At 39.9% G+C, this 27,262-nt stretch overlaps 1 protein-coding gene across 24 annotated transcripts in view; it reads left to right on the top strand.

Annotated features, from left to right (window-relative positions):
* The window catches only part of DAB1 (DAB adaptor protein 1), a 418,255-nt gene that overhangs the window by 304,104 nt on the left and 86,889 nt on the right, over positions 1 to 27,262 (top strand). For all 24 annotated transcript variants that reach the window (XM_086841652.1, XM_086841649.1, XM_086841645.1 and 21 more), the window contains one exon: positions 2,505 to 2,704. In XM_086841652.1, coding sequence (XP_086697778.1) covers positions 2,638 to 2,704 — 67 coding nt within the window. In that variant the 5' untranslated portion in view covers positions 2,505 to 2,637. The remainder of the gene's footprint in view (positions 1 to 2,504; positions 2,705 to 27,262) is intronic.

The following is a 27,262-nucleotide window of genomic DNA, read 5'->3' as shown; positions in this document are numbered from 1 at the left end:
GATGTTTATGTGCTCCTTTACAAAGATACCTATTACTTTATTCAAGGATCTATGAGCCTGCGAGAGTATGACCTGATTAGGTTTGAAAGTAAATCAATATATGAACCTGTCCAAAAACAGACATGCATTTTATTTTAAAAAATATTACTCAGTGGGATAGCCTCGAGGGGATATAGCTTTTCTGGAGAGTTTCAAATGAGATAGCAGTCATATGTTGTTACTTTAAAATATTCAGTGCCATTCAGATGCTACTATTTCAGCTGTCCTGTTGGAAATAGCTGACAAGTGGAGATGACATTCCTGATGCTTTGTAGCCACAATGGTCTTCTAAGACATTAAAACTTGCTTAACTACGGACCCCGGGGGTATTTGGTATTTATTTTTAATTTATTTTTTTAATAAGTGGACCTATTATAAATATTTCCCTTTTGTCAAGTGGTTCATGTTAGTGCTCCTTGTAGAGTTATGCAGTTAACCTTTAGGTAAATATAAATCCAAATTCTGGAAAAATAAACTGTCAATCCAGCTGTGACTCTAGAGATGCTTTAAGTAAGTGCCATTGAGCTGTAAAGGCTGATGCATCCCTACTGTGCTGTAAAACTAAATATTATTAAATTGGGTTGCAGGCAGGGGGAGGGGAAGGAGATGGGGGTTGTGAGGGACATCTGTTCTGCACAGAGCTCCTCTCCCTGCTCGTGGGGGGATCTGAAGCGTGAGTGAGGAGGGCGAGGGCGTTCCCCCCAGCCCTGCTCCGAGCAGCTGTGCTTGGGGAGAGGCTTCTCCCTGCCCATGGACCTGGCCAGAGAGCGCTTGGATCCTGGAAGCCTCACTCTGGGAGCTGTTCCTCCTTTTCATCCCTGTCCAGCCTTCATTGGATCTGTCCTTTCCTACTCTTTTCTCAGCTGAGAAGATTGATCAGGATGCTGTTGGTTTATTCAGGTCTGCTACACCAAGCAGGTGTATTCAGCGAGCGCTGCAACTTCAGTTTGTGCCTCGCTTTATTTTTTTCCTCCTTTTTTTTTTGCTGTGCGGTGCTTATTCAGATTCCACACAGGGGGGAACAGGGAATTTTGTATTTCAAAATCAGTTCAGCAGATTTTGAAAAGCTATCTTTGAATATTCTATAATACACAGACAGATTTGAAGAGCTTATTAAAGAAAGCCCCTGACACACTTCAGCAGTATTAAATCACTTCAGACGGCGCATGGCAGTGTAATGTTACTGAAGCATTTTAAAATGTTAAAAGAGCCTGGATTTGAAAGTACTGGTGGCTTCACAGCCTTTACTGTGAAAAGTGATTTAAAGTGTCAAAATTATTCCAGTGTTTGCAGTCTGTTACTTTCTTAAATGACAAAGAAGGTACATTAGTAAATAACTCTAACTGCACTTAATCCGTGGCCATCTAACCAGCTGATATGCTGGGTTAATATCTTTATTAAATGCTTATTTAATAAGTGGGCAGCTGTTCCCACAGGCCAGATGGACTTCTCTATAATTGTGCTAATAATGAGAACTTTCTCACAGAAAGAAAGGGCAGTAAGAAGATGCATTTGGTGAGGAAACACCCTGATAAATGGCTTCAGGACAGTCTGGTCCTCTGCCCTCGACAGACTGGCTCAAATAAGTGGTTCATCCCTCAAAGCAGGAAGGAATTGGAGCAATGGGTTCTTTTTTGCTTAAATGTTTATTCTTTGTGTATTCTTTGCCTCCAGAGCCCTGACATCCCCAGGCCTGCTTCCTTCATCCTGCTCCAGCACATTCCTGCTGTGGGTTCACAGCTGGTGCATTTTTGTCCCCCAAAAAAACACATAATGTAAAACTATAGCTTTCTCCCTAAATGTTACCTCTCTAAATGTTATGTTTTTGCACCTACCTCATTTGTATTTCATGGGTTTTATTAACTATTTTCAGAGATCTTTGCAAGAAGGATTACTAGATGGGTGTTAAAATTGCAGCTTTGTTTGTGTGGAGACAGAGTCTTTTATACTGGAAACATTATCATAAGCAAGAGGAGTGGCAAAGTATGATGTTCTCAGCATAAGCAATGAATACATTTTTCATTTGTCTTTGTTCAAGTAAGGGAGTGAAAGCACTGAAAAACAATTGGAGGAGTAAAAATCTCTACTTGCTATCTGGAAATATGGAATTGGTGCATTTAAGAATTGAGTCCTTGCAGTTTTTTTTGCTTTTGGTGACATTTCCAGCTACTTCCTGCAAGGTGGTCTTTGTCCTCCAGCTGCTGGTCCAGAAGTGCTGGTCTTCTGTACACCCTGAGCAGTGTCTCTAGGGTGTGGAGGCATCTCAGATTTGCCAAAATATCTCAAATATAGATGCTTGAGGTAATCACAGGTAACCGTGTTCAAGCATCTAAAATCGTGGACACTTGGCTCAGTAGATGGAGAACTTCATGTGTTTCTCCTTTGCAGTGGTTTGGCTTTTTTATTTTCCTTTCATGTTTTAAACCCAGAAAATGACTGTTCCTTTTTGTTTCCTTCCTTAACAGCACTCGAAAGGAGTGAATGAGATGAACTGTTTGGGTTATAGTATCTGAAAGGCTAAATTATTCTCTTGGAGAGACGTTCTAAATGAGCCTGACCGAGATCCTGGATCTGTGTGAAGAGGACTAAGGATATAGGATGTCAACTGAGACAGAACTTCAAGTGGCTGTTAAAACCAGCACAAAGAAAGACTCCAAAAAGAAAGGTAGTGACTCATTTCTCTTTATTTGTGTGTGTTTTGTACTTTAATCAGCTCCTACATCAGCCACCTTTGGCACATCTGTGGCTCTTCTGTTATCTGTGTGCTCAGTGAAAAGTGGGATTTGTTAAGCTCAGTGGAAGTCTGGTACAGAAATATGGGGTTTAATTCTCTGACATAAAAAATATATCCTATTGAAATATGTCTTGAAATACAAGAAAAATATTTGCATAATATTTATGGTTCACAAAGAGAAATACAGCTCTTAAAATTCCTTAACTAAAGATCACTTTTCTCTTTCTCTGCTGATAAATACATTTTACTGTTCCTGGAATTTGAATTTTACTGACACTTTGTGAAGTTAGAGAACTCGGCAGCAATCTGTGGAGAGATCAGTTACAACTCAAAATTATGGAGAAGCTGTGGAGAAATGCAAGGTTGGATTAGTTCATATTTGTGTTTACAAGGTTGGATTAGTTCATATTTGTATTTACAAGGTTGGATTAGTTCATATTTATATTTACAATGTTGCCTCAGACCATACAACAGTTCTTATGAGTGCTAAGTGTGAGAAATGGGACCATATGAATTTGGTGCTTATGCTTGCTTAAAGATTTTTTAGTAGGGATTTTTCTCCTTACATTTTTATTACTATTTTAATTGCTTATGATTTTAAATACTGATGAGCTTGGAGCCCAAGACCTTGAATTCCAGTGGTAGTTGTTCTGTGTAGCCATATTTGGCTATTTTTTTAAACCTACACATGAAATTGAGATTGAAAACAGATTTATTAGGAATTAGTCAAATAAAAAAGTAAAACAAAAAGAAAATAATCATACTTGATAGTTTTAATACTCGACACAGAAAGATCGGAACTTTCATATGAGCTTTGGAGTTTGTCATTCTGTTTCTTTCTGGGGATGTGTAATTTAGCCATTTACTTCTGAGGGGTTTTTTTCATTTTTCTAAGACAAACAAAATCTCATCTTTGCTTATATATGTATAATGCAAATTTTACTTGTAATTAACTTGAACTGCTGGGCAGCAATACCATTTCCTGCAGCAATTCTACCAAAACAGTTACTAAGGCCTTGTGTTCCCTTTGGCTTTTGTATCAGAAATCTTTATCCTAGAGTTTGTAGAAGACACAGCAATTAAAAATTTTCAAGTGTTTGTTCAGGAAGATGGCTTAAAAACCTTATGACTGCTCTAGGCCTACACTCACAAATCAAAAATGATTCATTTAAGATAAAAAAAGCTGCAATTTGGAAAGGCAAGAAAAGGGGAACTTTGATGTACATGAGAATGTGATCTAAGATGTTTAAGGCAAATAAAGTTAAAGTGGTTTGGTTGTATGATCATTTAGTTTTTGGGGGCAGACAGGAAATTAAAAATGTCATTTCTTTGCAATATGGATAACATCTTTTTGATGTGTGTCTCCTATGTTATTTCTTCTGCTGGAGGCTGGAACTTTTGAAACAAGCAAGCAACTCTTTTAGGAACTTGATATTTATGTTAAGAAAATATTCAGCATCCAACTTGTAAAAACATTTCCATAAATCACAATAACTGAGCTCTTCTCTGCCCAAAACCTGATTCTATATCCCAAATGGAAATTCTGAGAATTACCTTCAGTGCTGAGGGGGAGTATAAAATATGTTGTGTGGCAGTGATGTGAGTGTCTGGAGAGCTGGAAGGGACAGGGAATGGCAGTGGCACATCCCCAGGATTATTCTGGCTCAGCGTTGTCCGTGCATCCGATCCCATCAGCCACCCCAGGGCTGGAGCAGTGAATGCTTCACACAGACAAGGTACACAATGCACACACTGTTTGCTATTCAAATCCCACAGAATCAGAGTCAAAAGAAACGTGGTGTGCTCATTTACTTGTCATTGAGTTGTATGCATTTCCCTGTGTTCCAACAAAGGAGCCCTCCTCTGTATAGTGGGAGTGATGGACACATGAAAAACGGGGATTTTTTTGCCTTTTTTTTCCCAAGTTCATTAACTATGAGCAGTGGCAGGTAGCAAGTGCTAACATGAAGTTTCTGATGTTGCTAATCAATGAGTTTGATTATACAGTGGAACTGAGTATTCCCAAGAAATAAGTCTTTGCTGTATAAACAGGAATTTCAGCTCTGGTGTTTTTCCAGTGTTGTGTTGCACTTGTGGAAAAGCTGTGCATCCTTCTCCACCCAGAGCAGGGACAGGTCTCTTTCGCTGTATTATCTGCTGTTCTGGTAGTTCTCCTGCCCTTCTGCAGCTCACAGCACTGCATGGAATGTCTGTCCCACATCCATATCCCACTCTGGAGGTCTGGGGTGACTGAAAGGAGATGGGGATTAGCATGGAGTTGGAGCACGGGACTGGGTTCTTTCCTGATGTCAGCCTAAATCTTCTGTGTAGACCCAGCTAAATCTTACATACTCTTCATCCAGTGAGGTAGTGTTTCTTATTTGGAGTGTTGAAATAAAACCAAGGTTAATTCCTAGGATTTGTAAGGTGTATGGTTATAAAACAGCATAAAGTGTCAGATAAATGTGAGCAGTTCTTATTGATGTACAATGGCCAAAAAGAAAGCAATGACTTGTACATTTCTGGTAATACTGCCTGCCTTTAACCTTGGGTTAAAGCCACTGTGATGTCGTTAGTTAACAATTAAATAACCTGGACAGGTTAGAAAAAAAGTCCAGGAGGATTCTAATGGTATTTTGTGAGTTTGAATGCAAAGTCTTGCTGCTGGGATGGACTAACTCCCTGCCAGAAGGGTGGAATGTGTGAAGTTCCTGTAGGATTTCATGTAACTGCTTTTAGGCTCTGTTGCACAGACTGCTGGCTTTTGGGTGACAGGGAAATAGTTTGATTTGTGCTGCAAACGAGTGACAATGCTTGTGCAAAGATTTCACCAAATATTTCTTTGATGTGCTGGGAACACAGAGAAAACTCTGTAGTCACATGCAAAGCAGTTCCCTTTGGAACACTTCTCTTTAGGCATGGTGTTTTTAGAGCCATTAGCTTTCTGCTTCTAGCCAGCTCTGCAGTGTCTGCACTGTCATCTGAGCTGGTTTGTGAGGCAGTGTCCTGTTCAGCACTGAAGGGTTGTCACCACAGTTAGGACAAGAACTTAAATACTAAACCTTCTCTGAAGCTGCTGTTTGCACAGAATGACAGCTGAGGAGCTCTGATCTTCTGTGGGTAAGTTCAATATTTACATGATCATATCAGACTGTAATTTTGTGTGATAACCTCATCACCCTGCATAACCTTAAAAGCGGGCTATTGAAAAATCAGGTACAAATTTTTTCCTTTTATTCAGTTCGTATTGATCTGATGGATCCAGGGTTGGGTGGGCTCTAGAAATGCTTCCTGGTTATATTCCTGGCAGAGGGGATGGAATTTTAACTGACCTGGAAATACCCTTGTGGGAGCAGAGGTGAGCCAGGCACCTCCCTTCCTCTCCAGATGGTCACTTTTTCCTCCCTGTGCTGTGAAGCTCCTTGTCTCTTGAGGACCAGTGTTTCCCCCTGACCTCCAGAGCCCTCCTTCCTGCACTTTATTCCATTTCACAGCCTTAAAGTGCACTAGGTGTTATTAGAGGAGATTATATTTCTGCCACCCCCACCTCCAGCCCTACTCTTCATGCTGCACTTGCAGAAATCTGCTGGTAACTTCCTTGTAATTATCTTTTTTTGAGAACTTGCTCACATTTTAAAAGATATCCTGGAGAGGTTTCATGTTGCTCTCTAAGTGGAAATTGTGAAAAATTCTCAGGAGATTTAGAAAGCTCAATTTGGGGACTTCTTTTGGTGATAAGTTTTTTTCTTTTTTTGGTGCATTTGCCAAAAGTCATGTGTTCTTTAAGAAGCATTTAGAGAATTAATGATACAACTAATGCTTTTAAATGCTGACTTTATTTTGTTTGTTTATGTCATCCAGTTCATTAAGAAGTGAATAAAAATTGTGCATTTGTATTGTTCAGGATAGGAAATTAGAATTTTTTTACTAGCCAGAGTTGTTCGAAACATAAACCATGTTTGTCTTGTAGTACATGGGGGAAAAGCCTTGTTATAAGTGTGTATAGATTATTGAATCAAATTGAAAACATTTACTCGAGCCTATCGGAATTAAAATTGATTTAGAACCTCTCTGGGGGAAATGTGTTGCATTGATGTTGAATTCACACTGATAACTGCCTGGGAAAATCCCTTCTTGCAAAACTAGCTGAACAGAAAAATTGAAATTGGGAGGTCAGTAAAGAAGTGAGCCAGGCTACCAGATTTCAGTGCAGATCTGTGTCTGCTTAGGGTAGGCCAGGGGACTTTTCAAGAGATTTAATCTCTTTCTCTTGAACTTAAATTCTGTAATTTTTCTATTTGAGGCTTGGGGCTTGTTCTGCAGTTCCATCTCTCATTGCATCCCCCATCGTAAGACTCCCGAGTCAATTTTCAACACGACAGGGACTTGTAAAAAATGGAAGCAGATTCAGAGAGGAGCTTGGGCATGTTGACACCCAGCATGATGACAGTCGATGCTCAGGTCCCCTTGGGTGAGATTCCCTTCTTTAATGGGTTTCCAGAGCGTGTGGGAAGCACGTGGCATCTGGGAGCAGCTCTCAGAGCAGGCAGGGCGCCAAGCCAGGGATTGCTGCACCCAGCCAGTAGGAATGGGACATTTAGAGAGGGTGTGACGTGCTGTGCTGGAGCTGGAGGTCCTCTCCTCACCCAGAGCTGGGCAGTGTCGTGGCTGGATGGATTTCCAGGTGCCCAAGCCCTGCTCCAGGAGGGAGAGCGAGAGCGGGCTGCGCGCGGGGGGCTGGTTCATGCCAGGTGAGGAGTTTACACCAGGGGGGTTTGCGTGGCAGAGCTGGCTTGGAGGTGGGAGATCTGAGTCTCATCCTCTTGGGATCACGACAGCAAAAAGCTTAACTGTCCCATTTTATCTCTCCTGACTGCTGATTAAAAGGAAAGCAGTGGCTGAGGGACCATTCGCGTGTGGATTGGGCCTGTGGCAGAGTCACATCTATTTCCTGGGTCTTTTAAGCACTAATGAAAGGCTGGGGTCTGTCTAACTATCTAAAGGAAAACCTCTGCATCCCCAGGAGCAAAACTCTAGTCAGACTAAGATCAAACAGGAGCTACCTAGTTAGTTTAAAAGCCTTTGGGGATAGGAGGCCTTTAAACGAGGTTGTTTTGTCATTGTCATTTTTCATCATAGGTGCCTAATGCTACCCTTGTCCTGTTTCGGGCTTCTTAGACCTCATTTGAATCCAGTCTTTGCATGAATCATTGCTAAGCTCAGGAGTGGATTGGAGGTTTCTGATGTAAAAGTAAAGTTTCTGATGTAAAGATGGTTTTCCGATGTAAAAGTTGCAATTTTGCTGACAGAAATCTTTGAGCAGTTTTTGCAGCTATGTTTCCAGGTTGGAATTTCAGTTTAAACTAATAAGTGCTATGAACAGTGATGGTGGATTACTTTTTTTAGTGAATTAACTTCTTAAAAGAAACTTTGTGATCAACTACCAACAGTTTAAGCATCATCACTGTAACGAGGCATTTCAAGATGTCACATTGGTATAGGTTTGTTTATTTTTCAGATTATGTGGCCAAGATTCACAGGATCCAGCAAAATTTAAATTTGATCTAATGAATAATGAACATAGGAGCTTCTTTCATTGACTGGGAGTGGATTTGCTTTGTTTCCTTGCAGTAGCTATGAGTTTTTCAATAATTTATAGATCAAGTAACAGCAACATTAATTGATACACTAATTGTGTCCACGTGCCTGCCTTTAACAAATCTCTTTTGTGAAATTATTACTGACAGTATTAATTGCACGTCTTTTGTGAGTTGATATAAGTTATGAATTCATTCTCAAGTTGAAAGGGGGTGGGAAAATCATTAATTTTGGCATTGTGTAGCTATAATTAACAAGGGTTATCCAATAGCCTATCATCAATTAGAGAGCTCATGAATTCTGTTTTAAATACCGTGTACCAAAGAGGGTCTGTGGTTGTTAATTGAAGGATTCTTTGGGGGTGATGGATGTTGTCTCTTGTCGCAGATATGATGTTTACTGTTGCTTTTAATTGAGGAAAATCTGCCTAAACTGAAGTTGAGGCTGGTGTTATTTAGCTGCTCCTCAGCAGAACAGAACAATCAATAATCTGTTGAATATTAAGAACAACGAGCTTTTGTTACAATTCTCAATGTTTTAACAGTTATCCAAACATTTCAGTTTAAAGCAGTAATCAGGAGCTCAATGCAGTGCATATTCCAGAGAGGATTTGAGTCATGGCACAGTCCCTGGATACAGGTGGGTGTTGCTATGCTCTGGGAGCTGTGAGCATCACCTGTGCATCACTTCAGCCTGTGCTGTACCTTGTTTCTGGCTTCATCCTCTTACGCTCTAAAATTACCTCTGACATTTGACTGAAATATGGAGAAAGTGGGGCTGGGGCTGATAAGGAAATAGAACTTCTAAACAGGCAAATAAATCAATTTCCAGTGAAACTTTTTCTCTGCTTGCAGTCATTGAAAAGACTCTCAGCAAAATTTCAAAATTCATTTTAGAACCTTCGTGAATGGAAACTTTTGTTTAGAGGGTTCAGGGAAGAAATTTCTATCGTGTAATGAATAACTGAGCAGGAGTGACCTAATTCATCCAGATTAGTAGCTAAAATACCTCCAGAGGTTTGGATTAGTAGAAGTTTCCTAATATGGCTCACAGAGAAATATTCTACAGGGACAAGACTGTTGGTGATGATAATGTTTTTGTAGTATTCTTCATCCAGAGATATTTTCTTGCCTAATAAATATTGATGAATAACATTTCTGTCAGCATGTTGCACTACGTGCATTTGAGCATTTGTAATTTTCTGAAACATTTTGCCTTTTCCATTAATATTGTTATTATTTGCAGAATTTCCCATAAAATGCAGTAAAGTGTTGCTCACTGTGTAATTCAGATTAAAGGTATCAGCTGTGTTGATAACTGCTCCCATTTTGCTGAAGGTATATCAAAGAGAAGTAAATTTGGAATATTAGCTCGATCCCAGTATTCAATTGCTAACTAATTTTCCCTGAAATAAACAAATAACACTTAGCATTGCTGTCCACATTATTGCAGTGTATACTTCTTCATATTACTAAGGAAAATTAGTCTCATATAATTTTCTGTAATTTATTGAAAATCATGAGCTTTCTTGATCTATGTACATGTGGGGGAAATGTAAATTGATTTCAAAGGTGGTTAGATCCTTGCATCGAAAGCCAGTGCTCATCTCTCAATTACTTTCCAAAGATTACAGCACAAATCAGGACAGAGCTTGGTGTGTAATCCGAGGATCCTGTTTCTTATTTTGTGCTTTAACCAGCACATTTCACTCTCTCAGTGTTGACATCACAGTAATTTCATTAATCAGCTTGTGAAGAAAAAGCTGTGGAGGAATGCACAAGTTAACAGACACAGGCAGGGTTTGGTTTGTGTATTTAAGCAGCTTGAATTAGAAATGTTTATTAAGGTGTATATATATATTAGTCACAAGAACTTTAGCTGAAAAATAACTGTCTCCTTAATCTGACCACTTCTGGTTAAGAAAAACTCACCCACAGAATTGGTGCCATTTTGAAATACTGTTACAGAAATTGTAAGCCCTTCATTCATGCCTTGTGGTACATTCCTCTTTAAGAGCTCAAAGAAATATGTAGGGAATTTGGCCAAGTAATAGGCTCAGACTTCCTGTAATAAATATGTCATGGCAGACATTCACTGTGCTCCTCAGGAGTAAAGAAAAGATGTGGCTGTGATCCTCATGCATGATTCTATGTATAGGATCAATAGGGACGTTATTGATCCTTCAGAATAAAGGTAATATGTTATAGATGTATAAAATCTATTTGGGTTGTCCAGTGGTAGAAAGAGTTTTCCTTGTGAGTCCATTCCAACTCAGCCTGTTCTGTGATTCTGTGAGGTACAACATTTCTCTTGAAAGTGAATTAGAGATAAACATGTCCTCGGAAATAATGACATCCTATTTGTATTATTTTTATCTAAACCCTGTTATATATTACAGCTAGTTGTTGGCAAAAGGACAGGAGAAAGAGCATTTCTCTGTTTTTACATTTGATTGGTTTTGCATATGTGAGAATATTTTGTTTGCTTAACTAAGTAATGTGTTTGTGGGGGTCTTTTGTACGAAAAAGAATGGGATGTACTTTAATGCTCGTTGGCATCTTTCCTGCTCCTTGCAACAATAGTGAGTGGGGGCACTATTGAACTAAACCTGAGAGTTTCCAAAAGCCGTCTTCAGTCTGGTTCTGGCTGTAAAACCTCATGTGGAGATGTTCAGCCTCGCAGAAGGTTTCTGCTTTGAGTCTCCTGAGCAGCCAGAGCCTCTCCCCAGAGCCTCTCTCCACAGATGAGGATCAGTGGGGTTGAAATCACTTCTGATTTAGACACCATGTTTATCCTGTTCTCACTGCCCAGGCTGAAACACCAAACCCAGTTATCACTTATTTGCAAGCAAGCGAGTTTACCCCCTTTATTTACTCCAGTATTGGCTTTTCCCAATTCCTTTTATTTATGCAGTTGTGCAATGCAGGAGAGCAGTTGCCAACACAATATCCATTATTATTCTGACAAGAACAGAGTAGCTTTCACTTCCATTTCCCAGAGACAGCATTACTCACTGCTGCAAAACAGCATTACAAACAGGAGAAGTGTAGGGCGAATTGTTGTTCGGCTGCTGAGTCCCAAAACTGCCTTTCCTTGCTCCAGGTAGATCAAGTTTGAAGTGGAGGTGGGAATGGTGTGTGGTATCTCTTTGTGATGGGGCAGTCAGGGAAGCAAAGAAGCTGTTGCTCCATCAACACAAAAGTCATTAGGAGTGGAACCAAAGAAGTTGGCATGGTTGTGTTTCCAGCATCTTCCTTGGGAGGTAACTGAGTCTGGTGGACTGCAGGGTTTGGGAGGATTTTTCCTTTCCCAGATCCCCCTGGCAGTGATTCCAGTGGCCACAGGATATCCTGCAAAGTAGTCCAAAAACCACAGACAGCTGCAGCCTTGACTTCTAAATATTAACATTTCGCAGCAGATTCTTCTGCAAGTGACAGGAGCAGCAGCTTCCTCTGGAGCCAACTTTAATGTCTACCCTGCTTCAACCACCAGCAAATGCTGAACAGCTAATCTGTGATCTATAATTACACCTCTTATGCTCTTAGTTTAGTTAGAGGGAGAATTGTGTAGTGAAAAGGATGATTCAGGGAATGAAATGAAATTAAGCTCAGTCTTTTGAGGTTAGCTATTAATTTCATTTTAAATAAAAAATTGTCTTGAAAGTAATAAGAGGGTAATATTCACACGTCACAATAATGTGCTGATAACTAGGTGGAAGGCAAAAACACCAGTAGTAGTTGGATGAACCACTCTCTTTTTTTATTGCAATCTTGTGTTGCCTGTGTAAGTTTTAAATTGAATTCAAATGTCCAAAGTCACATGAAGTGAATGAAATGCACCAGGGAATTTGGGTGTACACTGTACTGAAGCATGACTTAAGTTTAATATTGACATGAGTACCTAGTATGTTCAGTGTTTGCTGTATTTACTAGTGTAGGATGTTTATGGTTTATAGTTCTTTCTTAAAAAATGCACCTATCTGAAATGTCTCTTTAAAAATCATGTTACCAGCCCTCCAAAGTAAAATTGGATGTGGAAGAACACAGCTTCTGCTGTGGTGAGCATGTCAGAAGGATGGCAGTGCTCAAGAGAAACTGGAGATCAAAATGAAAGCTACCTACAGAATTCTTTATGTCTCTTGCCTATTTTCTTTCCCTGTGCTAGACTATAGCTAAAGCAATACATTATATCTGTGCCTCTGTTTAATTGCATTAAAGAAATGCCGGGGCTCTAAGGTTAAGCACTAAAATTCTAAGGAAGCAGAGCCTCAAAGTTGCCTGTGTAAGCCTCATTTAACATCCCTTCAGGATACACATTTTCATACAGTTTTTAATGAGCTGAGCTCATCTTGCTGTTTCCTGGAGACCTTTGTCCTGCTCAGTGAATGGAAGGACAGTGGTCAGGGAATGTGCTCCATTTGGGGCTGTTCTCTGTGCTTGGCACTTGGGATGGAGCTGCCTGCTTTGTTTGCATGACACCCCAGCCTGAATGTGAATGTGTGGCTATTGATGGAATCTAAAGCTAAAATCCTTACATCTTAGAAAAATTCTTTTCATGTATACCTGTGAAATAAGTTTAAAATGAATAGTGTGAATGACTGGACATCAGTGCAGGCCCTCAGAGGAGTGCAGAGGATTTGTGAGGGATTATTTTGGCAGAGGAATAACTGAGAAGAGACTGAGAGTTGGTTAAGATGCCGATGCTTAACATGATATCAGGGTTAGAGCTGAGGGGATGAACTATCTTTAATGACACTGAGGTTTATTAGAGATTATCTAACTCTAAAATGATGGAAATGCCCATACTTCAAAGCTCATCTGCATGTGCATATGTTAACCAAGTCCAGGATAATGCTAATTAATAGTAGTTCTTTTTAAGCCCAGTCATTCCCCACAAGACAAGTGTGAGTGGAAACTCAGTGCTAGATATTCACTTCAGTGAAACAAACATGGCTTGGGTGTTTTCAATAGCTTGAAAGGAGTCCTACCAACCTGAAAACTCACTTTAATGCTAATTTGTAGGTTCATGACTGTGTTTTTTTTTCCTGCAGACATATTTAAGGAGAGCAACAAGGATCCTGGGTCAGATCTCATGGAAGCAGTGAACCTTTATTGTGTTTAAAAACCTTTAGGATTTTATCTTAATTTCACTATTCATTCATTTTAAATTATCTCACAGCCATTTTCAGGGACATGGTCATTTAAGCAAATAAAGATAAAGTAAATATATATTTAATATATTTATAAACCTAGTAAACTCTCTCCAGTAATTTCTTAATTCAGTAATTCCTCATATTCTATTCAGTGCATAAACTGCTGGTGTACTGAAAAGATTATAAAGATAAAGAGGAAGTTTGGGTTTGGGTATTTTTAATCTTGTGGTGGAACCAATTATTTGGGGTTAAATGTCCATAGAGCACTCAGATATTGGATTTTTAGTATGAAATTATTGTGTGTTGATATGAAATACTTTGTGTCTTTGTATTAAACTCCTCTGTTTTTAAGACAAAATACAATTACAGAAAAAGGATTTTTGAGGGGAGATTTGTGTCCTTTTGGTACTGAAGCAATCAGTGCAAATTTAAAGGTGCAGTAAGCACTTCTATAAACACACTAAGGAAAATGTGTTTCCTGTTGTCTGTTAAGATTGACAAATAAAGATGTCATTTGTTACAAGCAACCTGATATTTACTACTGGAATCCAGTTTTGTAGTAAAATGTTCACAACAGAGGAAATAGGAAGCCTTGAAGTTGTGAAAAGTAAGTTGTTTTTCACCATTTACTCACAGTTCAGCTTCCTGGGAGGTTCTGTCAACATTTAATCTGGTTTTGAATATTTCATAAAGAGGAAAACAATTTAGAACTGTTGGCCAACACAAGAGTAGGAAAGTCAGAGCTTCATCTTCGAGTGAAGTTATCAAAAAGGACTTTCAAGTTTTATTATATTTGTGAGGTGAATATGAGACATTGTTTTCCCCTGCTGGATTGCAAGACAATGCTCTGGTTAGAGAGTGAGATGGGGGAAAAGACACCAAAGGTGCATCTCGTAATGTGTTTTTTCAGGAATGTGAAGTTATCTTCAGGAATGTAACTTGAAGCTTGTGTGAGTTCACTGACCATCAGATGAACTTTGTGAAGGCAGCCTTGCATATTCTGTGGTTTTTTTTTCTCCTTTCTCTGTTCCACACAGGCTATCTCCAGCAGATAAGTCTAAACTACTACAACATCATCTTTTGTTAATGCCCCATAACCTCTGCAGGCCAGATTTTGTCATTTCTGTCATTTCACACTAATTATATCCAAACACAAGCTGATTTACTTTTTTCTCTCAAAGCAGATGATGTTTGGAGGAGACTGAATTCTCTAAGGTTAGTAATGAAGTTTTCATTTGAAGTAACCCAGTTCAAAGGGGGAAAATTTCCCCTTTAGGTTTAGAGCAAAGGTTCTAAAAGCCTGAGATGTGAAAATAAAGAGGCACTAGCTCTAAATACCTTTGAAATTATGTCTCTTTGGACTTGCTGAAATGTGTGGTTAAGCTTCTTTCTAGCTGCTTTAAAATATTCAAGGTTATTGGCCTGCATTAAACTCAAAACCCTTTAGATACCATTTTTTTTACCAAGTTACTCAGAACTGACAAGCGGAAAGATTTGAAAATGGGGGTCTGTGAGGAGAAAAAAACCAACAGGCTTGAAAAAAGGAACTGGGTGTTTTCTCCTAAAAAAGTAATTTTAGTAGTTTTACACTCAAAAGTGAATTACCTTAATCAGTAAGTGTATAGCACAAGCAGTCCCTCTTGCCAGTGCTGTTTATAGAAACTAAGCATCCCTGGAATATGGGTATTTAGTCAGACAGACTCTCATATCTAGAAAATATTAATATGCTTATGCTGCTATGACCAAGGTAAAATATTCCAAGTGCATCACCTCTGAAAGTTCCTTTGCCAGCATTTGGAGCAGGGTCTTCGTTTGATCTGCTGTGTGTGAAGGGCTTGGAGGTCTGAGATTTCATAATCAATATGTTATTATTCATCAGAGTTTCATCTGCTTAGATACATTAATTTACACATTTACTCATCCCAAGCCTAACAGTGAGTAGTATTAAGTGGATGCTAAGTCAAAATTGTTGAGGGAGACGCTTTTCTTTCATGAAAATGCCAGCTTTGAGTCTGGAATTCAGCCATTAGATGTGAGAGTCTGGAGTGCACTTGTCCCAGTGAATGCACAGCTGGGCCGGTGCTTGGGCTGGCAGTGGTGGAACCCCTCCAACTGATGGTGTTTTTTCACACACCACTTTAGAAAGGGAACTGGATCACTCCGAGGGCAGGGAAAACCAAAGCACTGGATTCATTGTGTGACTGGAGGTGGCTCTTTGTGCTCTCTTTTTAAAAAACCTCCCAAGCTGTGTTAGAGATGGGAAGATGGTGCAGAAAGCATTGACTCACTCTGAGTATTTCGAGCCTTTGGATCCTGCAGGTTTTTATTTCTTGTGTCTGACAAAGGTGTGGCTAAAGCTTCATGTGACTCTTCTTTAATGTACTTAACCTTTGTACCAGAGGCATTTTTATTCATTTGGTGTCTTTAAGTACAGCAGGAGATTGGAGCAGCATTGCCAACCTCTGCAAATGCTGTAATCATGGTATTAACCTACTTCAGAGCCCCGGGAGCACGCTCACTTTGTGAGGGGAGCAAGGATGTTTTCATCACTCTGAGTTCACTGGCAGGTTTTGAAACCAAATTCTGCTCCTTTTATTTGTGTCTCAAAGTGGAAGGCGCAGTGGAAATTATTGTTCCATCTTCCATTTTGCTTAGAGGAGTTGTTATACATTTTCTGTGCCTCTGTGGGAAGGTTTGTATTTATTTCTGCTGTGCATAGACACAGAGATTTTCCTAGCACGTGGAATGTTGTTTTAGGAAAAGGAATGAATGACTTGATATATCCCTAAGTAATTTGCCAGTCAGCTTTGGATTTCCAGCTTACAACAGGTTATAGTTGTTACAAGCAGAGCCCTTTCAGCATTTTAGGCACAAGAAGTGAATGTAAAAGACAGGGCTCGTGTGCACTGTGTGCAGTTTTCATTCTAGAATGGAATCTTTAATTTTCATTTTTCCATTCTGAAATGAAAATTCTAAAGATTCCATGCTAAAACCAACCTGATTCTTTTGTTAGAGACTCACATACAGGAATTTAAGAATGGTCAGGTTGGTAGCCAGCTCTCCATAACATGATGCTTCTTTCCTGCTCTTAACCTTCTGCAGCTGAAACTTCCAGATTTCCCAGAATGATTTTGGGGACACTGCTGTCTGTGAACAGCCTTGTGAACTCATGAGTATGTTTAGAGGAAAGTCACAAGGAGGACCTGTGCCAATAAAAGATAAGTTGACCTGAAAATGGAGCCTTCAAGGAAGCAAGAGTAAGAAAGGAGAAGGAATTGTTGCTATTTTTAATTACTTTTCCCTAGTTACCATGCCTGGACCAGCCCCACAGAGCTCAGGCATGGTGGTCACGGCACTGCATCTCCACCAGGCCTGAAAGAGAGAAAAAAGTTGGCATCTTGTTTCTAGACAAACAATCCCTGCTTTCCTTCCAGTTAATTTTCAGTGAAAAGAAGCAAGAGCCAGTTTTCTGATTCTAACTGCACTCATAATAATAGCAAGTTGGCAGCAACGGTGAAGAAGGGAAAATTCACGCCTTTGCAGCTAAACATTTTGTTCTGAACTGTATTTTAATTACAAAATGTCACTTTGTGATAAATGAAGCTTTCTTCTTCTAGCTGGTTTCAATTAAGTTTTGTTTTAAAAAGGAAGAATAGGTTTTAATAAGGCTCAAAATACATAAAAATATTTCATTCTGACTTTAGTAGAACAAAGAGGATTTTAATATTGAATCAGTATCGAACAACTTGAAGTTATCTTGACTGTGGGCCTTGGTTTTGTGTTATCCAGTTTGCTCTTTTTACTGGCCAGCATCACCACTGGCTCCAGTGAGTGTTTTTTACCTTTCCAGATTTCTGCATTCCAGATGTTGGCAGGAAAAGTCAAACCAACCTTGCACTTGGGGTTTCTCTGATCTCAGAGATTTTACGGAATTAGGCAGACAAACATCACTTCATGATTAAGGATTTTGACTTAAAGGAAGAAGCTGTTTCCTGTAAAGAAAGATGTGGGGAATAAATATCTTCCTGTAAAATCTCATCTCTAATTTGACTTTTGAGGTAGTGGATTCATCAGAGGACAGTTTACAGGATATATTCAGGATAGTCTGGCTCCTGTCTGATGTGTGGTGTCATTCATCAAGCTCCAGGGTGAAGATTATTCAGGGAGATTTCCTGTAATCCAGAAACCTACCACAAAATCTTCACACTCTTGTGGGAAATTAGGAGGAGAGGATTACTTTTTTAGGTTGCTAGAGCTGCCCCACTTAAAGCAAATTTGCTGGGAACTCTGCTTTGGAACAAGTGCAAAAGATCTGCACGTTCAGTGGGGTGGGCTCAGCTCTCAGTTGTGTCAAAATAAATCTGCTGAAATCAGTGCAGACAAATTTCCCAGAAGTTACCAAAATGATACAATATTTTAAATTACAGTTTTTGTTAGCTGAAACCAGTATGGAAATGTCTTTTCCTGGAATCTACACTTTGAAATGAGCTATTCACACACTTTGATTAGCGTGTGAGTGGTCTGGTGATGTAGCTGAGGGCAGGGGACAAGGCAGTGGTTTCAGGCTATTGGTGGCCCAGCTGCCTGTCCATGGCACAACATTTAGGTAAAGAAAATTAAAAAAAAATAGCACTATCCTCAAGATGAAGGTTTGGGGGTTTTTCCCCACTCAGCTAGATGAGAAACCCACAAAATATTGCAGTGTAGACAAAAATGCAGATTGGCTAACAGCTTTAAATTCCAGTTACTGCTGGGGTCTGGGCACTGCATCAGCCACATCCAGGCTCTTAACTGAGTACTCTGTGGAGGGAATCTGATTTTTCTCTTTAAGATGCCTGAAATAAAGCTGGCTCTCTAAGAAGGAGAGATTTTAAATATCTTGTCATTGTGAAGGGATTTTGGTCCCCTGGCTGTAAGAATAAACATATGTGACTTCAGGTCTGCTGCTTACAGGGTCAGGAGGGATTCTTGGAGGGAAATAAATTAATGTCAGTGATTTCTCTGGTTATCTTTTAAATGTGAATAAATGCACCTTTCAATGTGAGGTGTCTCTAGTTTTCAGAATGGTCAACGCAATGTGGTTTGTAGACGTGGCAGTTTAATGCTGTGAAAATCTTCTGGCAGTCAGACAGATGTGGCAAACCCCTTGTTGGAAGGGCTTTGGAAGAGGAGCAGGTAAGGATTTAACACCCAAGTAGCTGCTATGCACACAGGCACTTGATTTTCTTTGTTAGTGAAAAAGGCAGAGAGGCTGTGGAATGGGAGGAAATTGGAATTTCTCTTACATTTGTATTTTCGTAGAAATTGAAGGAAATTGCTACTGAGGAGAAAGGAAAAGTGGCTTCACAAATCCAGCTGCTGTTGGAGTTGTGTAAATACTTCTGGCTCTGAGTTGGTGCAGGTTCTTCACTGTCCTATTACATGACCATATTCACAAAAATCAACCTTTGCTTCTCTCCTTTTGGACCTATTTTTTTCTCCCTCAATCTCTGATAAAGATGTACATCTTGCTGTAAACACGTGGAAGGCTGTAAATATTTCCATCTCCCGCAGGTAAATTATGCAGCGCGACACAATTAAAATACAGAAATATTCACGGTATTTCTTAAGCAGTTTTGCCTCCCTTCATTTGGCAGCACAGTGCCAGGACATTCCTAATGAATCCAGCCTGCAGCAGAAGCTGCTCTCTTTCCACTTTTCCCTTTATGAGTTAACAAAGAGAGAAAAGTAGGGAAAGTGTGTCAGTGGCATCGGGGAAAATGACAGGCGGCTTCAGGGGCAGGTGTTGGATCTGCACAGCTCTGGAGGTGCCAGTGAGCCTCCAAATCCACTTTGGACTCTGCTTGTAGGAAATTGAGAATTCTGCCCAAGGCAGATAAAAAGGAAATTTGGGACTGAACAACTTCCGTCAAACAACTTTGGCAGAAAATGCCTTTTTTTTTTGTTTTTTTTTTTTTGCCTTTAAGTCCCAAAAAGTGCACACAGAAATCATGTCAGTCTTGTTTTCTGAGGTTTCTTTTTAATTTTTCTTACACTTTTTTTTTTCAGCTGTGTGGCAGATTTAGGCTATATCATACTTAAGTTTTAAGGAATTTCTGACAGTTCTGTATTTCTGACTTGTCTCCCTTTGAGGAATGCTATAATGCTGAATCAAATTAGCTGTAATAACTGGTCTGTAATTTCAGGTATTTCCTTAAACTATTTACAAATATTCTTGCAGTGACTCAAGCACTTTTAGTGGTGCATTTTTTCCTAAACTGAGTGATTGTCTTGAAAACATCTGCTTAAATGTGTCACTATATATGAACATCCCCGGCATGCTGAGAATCTTTTCTAGTCTAAATACATCCAAATGGGAATTTTTTCACCAGTGTTGGAGCTCCAATCACACCACACTTTGGTTTTCTTCAGCTCCTTCTATAGTTTCAATCGAAATCAGAATTTTTCCTTTTCAAATTGGATTTAGTGGGATATTCCTGAAAAATCTCTGTTCTTCCTCACTTCCCCATCAAAACTTACTGCCCAGAGGTAACTTTGAGAGTGTGGGCATTGCAGTGTTTGCAAATACACAGGCAGAAGATTTCTCTAATACAGCTGTTAGGCTTTATGGATTTACCTTTATCAATAATTAACCACATCCCTAAATGAAAAACTCTTCAGATTCTTCTTTTTCTTAGGTAGGCTGAAATACATTACTTCATGTAAATTGTCTTTCAGCGGCTTCCCAATTTAATTTGTCTCACTTTAATTACTGCTCTTTGGCATCATTGCAGTCTTTTTTTCCATTTCTGTCTAAATATGATGTTTCTGCAGTGCTTTTCCAGAGGCTTCAGATGAAGAGCAGCACCAGCAATGCAGAGCAGAAGGTGATGGTGTATAAGCAGAGCTACAAGGATGAGAGCCAGATCAGAGCAGTTAATGGCAGAAAGCCAGAGCTTAACTTCTATGAATTACATTTTGTAATCTTGAAACAAAGCTTGATGTGGTTATTGAAGTCACAACTTATACACTGGTTGGTCACCAGTCACGCTGGTATTTTTGTTTCAAGGATGGAAATACATTGTTTTCCTGCAGTGCCAGAGCCTCACTGAACTGCAGCATGTATTTTGATTTGCCTTGTCCTTATCTTTTTTTGGGCCTCCTATTGCTGGGATTTTCCCCCTACTTGGTTTAGGGAGGTTTTGCTAGAAAAGTACAAGGGCTGTTTCTCATGCCTCCTGCAAACCTGGCTTACCCTGCATGGCCTCAGTTATTTCTTCCTTTATTATATCCCTCTCAATCTCACTCACACTTCCATCCTTGCTAACAGTAGTCTGAGATTTATTTGCCTGAGAAAAAGTTTATCTGTGCATATTCTTCCTTAACAGACTTTCCATGAAGGTGTCTAGAATTAAACCTGTTAGGAAAATAAGCATCCTTTTGCTACCATTGAATTGAAAATAACCTGAGAGGAGGATCCTCACAGTGGTTTCTCTTGGACTGAGGATAATTTTCAGGTGTTGATTGCTTAACAGAGAGGGTTTATGGCAGCTTGAAGGGTGGCTTTAGTCTTCCCTCAACTTTTCAAATTGTCTAGGAAACCAAAGGAAGGTTTGGAGGTGTTTTTAATAATGCTGGGCTCTGTCAGTGGCTCTGTGTGGTTATGGAGTTCCAGTGTATCCACTAATATAGATGCTTTGGATCCAGTATAGAAGGGAGAATTAGTGACAGCAAAGGTCTGGTGAGTGTTGAGAACTGTCTGTGCCCAGTGCTCCTGTTAGTCACACAGTGCTGAGTTACTGTTGCCATCAGGTGTGTTGACACTGAATAGAAAACCACTTTTGCTGCTTACCTTTGCACTTAGAGAAATCAAATACACAACACTGAGATCACAGTTGCAGAAGAAGGGAAGATTTGGAGCAAACGATATCAAAGCAAATTGCATATATGGGGAATGCCACCAGCTTTTTAAAACAAGGTCAGAGGACTTTGAGCTCTCTTAAAGCCCCAATTTAAAAGCCATGCCTTGTACTGTTGGTGTTTTCATACTCAGTGTGGGTAGTATTTATAGAACTGGGTTTTTTTATTTAGTTCCCCTTCTTGCAGTAAATAAAATTCAGAGGAAAATGTGGGGTTGGGCACAGAAATAGCCTTTTTCTACAGAAAGCTTGATCCAAGCAAGGAGCTTCAGGAAGTTTCCAGCAAACCCTTAGTGTACAAGGAGGAAAACTTAGTGAACAGTAAACAAATAAACACAGGGGGGATTAATATCAAGATACTCCTGTGAAAAACAACACACTGAGATAATATATTGATAGCAGAGAATATTCCAGTTGATGGTAATAAAGTGTGTGTCAGCAGCTGCTTCCCTTTATATATATATATATAAATTATATATATATAATACCTGTAGGCAGGTATTTTTCCAATAGTTTATTTCACCAAAAAATGAAAATGTTGCTCTCCTTCTTTCCTCTCTCTGGAATGGAAAGGGCAGATAAATAGGTATATTTAAGATGTATTTTTGAGAACCTGCTGTAGAAGAAGGTGGTAATGCTAATGTATTTTTTGAGATTTCCATTGCTGGACATATTTTGGACATATTGAAACACAAAATTAGTGGAGATGCTGTACACATCTATAAATACTGCCTATGGAGGTGGATGTGTGTCTTTTTTATCCTACATCTCAAAGTACTGTGCAAAGTTTGAAACTAAATAAAGATGAGGAGTTGACAAAAACCACATGTGCACTCTGCCTATTGTGAACAGTGCATTTTGGAATTTTATTTTAGAGCTACTTTTTAAAAATGAAAGTGAACCTGCATACATGAGTGATGGGCAATGAATGCAAAAATAATAAAGCAATCAGCCACCACTGAAATGCTGCCACCTCTCAGGAAATGACAGCAATTTGCCTGCGCTGCAGCGCATCACAGTATCATCCCTCATTTTAATATTTGATTTCCAAGACACATGTTTCTGATATTTATGACAGATGTAAATCTTGGAAATCCAAAGATGTAAAATTATGGACTCAACACCCAGAGTCAGGCTTTTGTGCTTCTTAGCAACTAAATAACATCAGTTAAAGGAACTAGGACTGGTCTGTCTGAGCACCACTCTTCCCACATGTGAATGTCCTTTGGTGGTGTCTCTGATGATCTGATAAAAAGTTCTGTAGTTTGTCCTGTAAATCACTGAAGGGCAGATAAACTACACTGGTTTTATAAAAGAAAATGCTGTTTTCCTGTATTAACAGATACCAGCCAAATTCGTGCCTGTAAAGCCTTTTCTCCTCAGCAGAGGCTCCTCTCTCAGGTGTTCGTGAACTGCCAGCTTCAAGCATTTCAAGCAGCTCTACCTGTTCTTATAGAAGCACTCAGCACTAATGGCTCTGAAAGAAACAAGGTTTTCATTGACTTTCCAATCTCCAGTGTGAGTTAAAAGCTGAATTTTACCTCACTGTCACTCAGCTTCACTTCTGTGAAGGATCCTGAGCTGGATGTGGGGTGACAGTTCCAGCAGGATGCTGCTGCTCTGGGCGGTGCCACGTCGGGTTCTGTCACTGAACAGGCACAGGGGGAAACTGCAGTTTTCTTCATCAAGTATGAGAGTATTAGCTATAATTAATACAAATTCATTGCAAAGCCATTTTTAGGTGAACCATTAGACACTGCTGGTGGAAAGGCTCGGTCTAGGTAAGTGTTGTTGTAGCAGTGCTGCCTGCAGAGTTGAGAGGGCTTTGCTTGAAGCTGAAGTCTCTTGTGACTGACTGAAAAAGACAAACTTTTGCTTCTCAAAAATTATATTAAACTACTCAGAATTCAGAAGGATGTGCCCCTTTTTTAGCAAACACTCACCCTCACCTGGGGGACCTTCACCTGGATTTCACTTTGCTTGTGACAGCTGAATGCTTAATCTGTATTTTTCTGTGCTGTGTTGGTTTGGTTGTTTTGTTTTGTTTTGGTTTTTTTCCCCTGAAGAACTTTAGGCTTTTCTCTAGCAGTGGAGCAGTTTGTGTGGTAGGGTAAGCATTAAAAGGTTTCAGTTGGGCTGAGCTGGTTGCTGCTGGAACTCGGAGTGCAGGGATAGATTAAGATCAGACAAAGCTGTGTGAAGTTGGCTGTCAGCTACGCTCAGACTTCTGACGGGGGATGTAAATTATGCTCTGCTGCAGCTCTCTTAGTTAGCTGATCTATGGAGTGAAATTGAACCTGACTACCTGGGCTGTTCATCTTTCTTCTTGATGGAGAAAGAGGTGCCAGTGGCACTGAGCAGGGAGTACCAGTGCGGAGGGAAAAGGCTCAGGCTGCGGGAGATCAGGATGTCACTGACAGCCTGTGGGAGATGGGGAGTGATGGAATCACAGCCCCCTCCCTTCTGCTGCTCTGCAACGGGAATGTTGTCATTTTAAGAAAGAATAGAGAAAAAAAATATATAACAGAATGGCTAATTAAATTAAAACACCTTTGATTAAGAAAAATAAAATGATGCCCCTATGATGTTGTAAGCCCAGCTGGTAACTAAGCACAAAAAGAGATGATCCCAGCTGAAACCAGGACAGCCCATGAAACAAAGCTGAGTTGTAGCTTTCTCACAAGTGTGATGGCAATTAATAAATTAAAATATATATGTGTAATACTTGGAAAAGAAAGTGAGTATGAAGTTATTGCTGAATATTATTTATACCTTAAATTTGCCTTCATCTTTATTTTTCTGTGCTTTTGATTTTGTGTATGTTGTGAGAATGAGGATATAATTCTGTAGACTTTCAGATTTTACTGTTGTTTTCCAGTAAGCTGTAAAAGTTATCCTTGAAATATTTTATTTCCAAGGCAGATCTTGAAAATCTGTTGCTTTGGTTGTTGAAATTATGAACTGACATGGATTTCAGCAAAAAGAGGATATGAACAATTTTGTGTTAACTGAGTCTTTTAATCTCTTATGTATATTATTTAACAACTAATGATGAACATTTAATGGTGTTGCAACTTTTCTCACAGTGAAAGCCTTCACGTGAATCCTTCCCCAGTTTCTGGCTTCCCCTCTTCATAGAAGTGATGAGAATGATCAAATTAGAAAATTGCATTGTGAAAGTAGAAAGTTAATTTGAAATGATTCTATAGAATTATGGGCTTGAAAGTCCTTGGGCAATCACAGAGGTAAGATCAAGGACCATGCCAGAGGCTCACTAAGATGCTCTTACAACAACTTCAGTGAAGCAGCATATTAGCAATGGGTGGGTGTTCCTGTGGTCCAAGTGCAAGACTGAAAGTTCTCCTTAATCTCTGACCTGTAAATTTAAATGATTTCTTATCTTTTCCCACCATACAGAGAAGAATTAATTGACTATCCCTTAATGCTGATGGGATCATAGCACGTCTGGAGAATGGAATAAATAAAAAATAGTAGTAAAATTTCTATAATGCCATTGTGCTGAAAGGGATTAGAGTCAAAAAGATAGAAGATAGACAAGAGAAGCTGGATAAAATTAGGGTGGTTAGTGTGGAGAGTAGGAAAGATAAAACAGGTGCTTCCTGCCAAAGATGAAACAAGAAGTGAAACCTGAAGAGCAATGAATTTATGTTACAAAAAAAGAGATACCTGTCTCATGGAACTCGCTGCTGCAAACTAGAAAGTGCTGAAAAATTCCTTATTAATAATGATCACTTATTCTGAATACCTGAATAGCTTAATTAATATGGTTTGGTTTTCTTCAAGGTACAAAATCCTGTGCAGTCCCATCCAGAGGAGCCTTCCTGAGTGGTACTTTTGAACATCTACTGAGGGAATTGAAAGGCAGAAGGTGTGTGAGGCAGGGAGTCAGAGATGGGGAGCTGTCAGTGTTTACATTCTGGGTCTCATTTAGATGTTAAACATTAAAAGGTGCCCTTTCCCTTCCCACATTGTGCACAAGCTGACTGTGCTGGAGCTGAGAGAAGCACAGGATAGAAGTGCAGGCAGGGAAGCAGCAGCCTGTGGTTAGGTGGGATGCTCATCCTTGTCCTGTGCACTCAGTGTGAGGAGAGGAGCAGCACAGGGATTGTGTTTTCCAGGTGTTACTTCCCTGTTACAGCTTGTTTTAAACCAAAAGATGCCAGTTCCAGCATAGGAGCCTCTACAGTTCTCAGGGAAGTCGTTATTCCATGTATTTGAAAATCCAGGGGAGTTCACCTCGGTGCTCCCACACCTTCCAGCGAGCACGTGTGGCTTTTTTTTGAGATATCTCATTACCGGTCTCTTCTCCTGTGCCATCATTTTCATTAGGCAGCATTGTTGGAGGGAGCTCTCAAGGCTGAGCTCTGATTTCAGCTCACCCGTCAGGACACGCAGGAGAGCGGCGGAGGGAGCCTGGCATGGAGTCTGGCACCAGGACCAGAGGCACAGAATGACTTCCAGGAGTTATCCTCGTATCCCCACACAGAATCACAAGCTGGCCTGAAAATCCTGTTTGTCAACACAAGTGAACAGGCCCTGAGAGGTTCCTGCTGGTTCCCTCATGGGGCAGCTGGACAAGTACGGCTTTAGCGCTCACAAGAAAGCTTTGAGATGTAAGAAGAAGTAAAATCATCCTTTTGAGACCTAAGAAGAAGTAAAATCGTCCTTCTAGAGTGTTCAATTTTGCTGTATTATTCAAAATATGAACTTGTAGAGAATAATAATACCCTGTCTGCCCTTGCTGAGAGCAGGTGCCCTGGTATAAATGAGCTCATGTTTCTGCAGCTTTTCTTAAGGCTGAGGAATTCTGGAATGACAGCACTAACACAAACAGTGTTAAAGTATGCTTTGTTCTTCTGATGAGGTGGTGCATTTATTTAACTCAGCTTCAAGGTAAAAAAGCTTAATCCCTACAAGCTGTCGTAGCAAAAGCCCCAAAGTGGGTAATTCTCATGTGACAGGCCAGCCTGCAGAGGTTGCTGCCACCCTGGAATTTCTCTGAGCCATAATTAGGAAAAACTGAGTTAATGCTGCTTTGTAGACTGGGGTCGAACAATGCATTAATGCTGAGTTTGGGGCTGTCATAGTTACCCAGCCCCTCTGTAAGCTTGGAAATCATCGCTTTAGTGATTGACACTTGAATGTACAGAGGGATCAGGATCTGCTGCATTTATTAAATGAAGCTGATTTGTCTTCCTGCATCAGCAACTTAAAACTTTCTGCTTCTTGAGATCATTGGATTGGGAAGAACTTTGAGTCCAGCCCCTCACACTGATAATTATGCATAATACATGCAGTGTTTATCACAGTCTGTTTCTCCAGGTTGCTGCAGGTGTACAGAGCTCTTAGTACTGCTTATGTGTAACTGCAGTGGAAGGTGAGAAGTTAACGTCTTAAAAGATCTTTCTTTCCCTTCCACACCTGCCTCTAATTTGCATGGCAATTGAGGAAAAGTTAGTCTAAATGAAAATAAATGTTCTAATTTTTGTCTCTTTCTGGAACAGGCAGGCAGAAGGGGGCTGGCATCTTTGTCATATAGAGGAAAACCCAGCTGGTTTGTGGCGTATTATTTGAAATGTCCAGGGACGTTAGTCTTGGTTGCCTTTTAAATGAGCAAATGGAAGGTGGCTGTATTTAGGGCCATTGCTGTAGTGATGTTGTTGTTAATGGGTGTTTTGGATTGGTTTGGTGGGACACATGGTTAAATGTTCCAATCTCAGAGGTCCTGCTTGTCCCACGAAAAAGTTTTTTGGAGTTTGAGCTACTGATAGCTGAGCTCCAGGAGGAGATGTTCACATCTCCAGCTGTTTTACTGGAGCA

This window comes from Cyanistes caeruleus, chromosome 9 (genome assembly GCF_971803275.1).
Source record: "Cyanistes caeruleus chromosome 9, bCyaCae1.hap1.1, whole genome shotgun sequence".
In the NCBI taxonomy this organism is placed as follows: Eukaryota; Metazoa; Chordata; class Aves; order Passeriformes; family Paridae; genus Cyanistes; species Cyanistes caeruleus.
The sequence above is the reverse complement of the archived record's forward strand: the minus strand, read 5'-3'. Positions and strand labels throughout refer to the sequence as shown.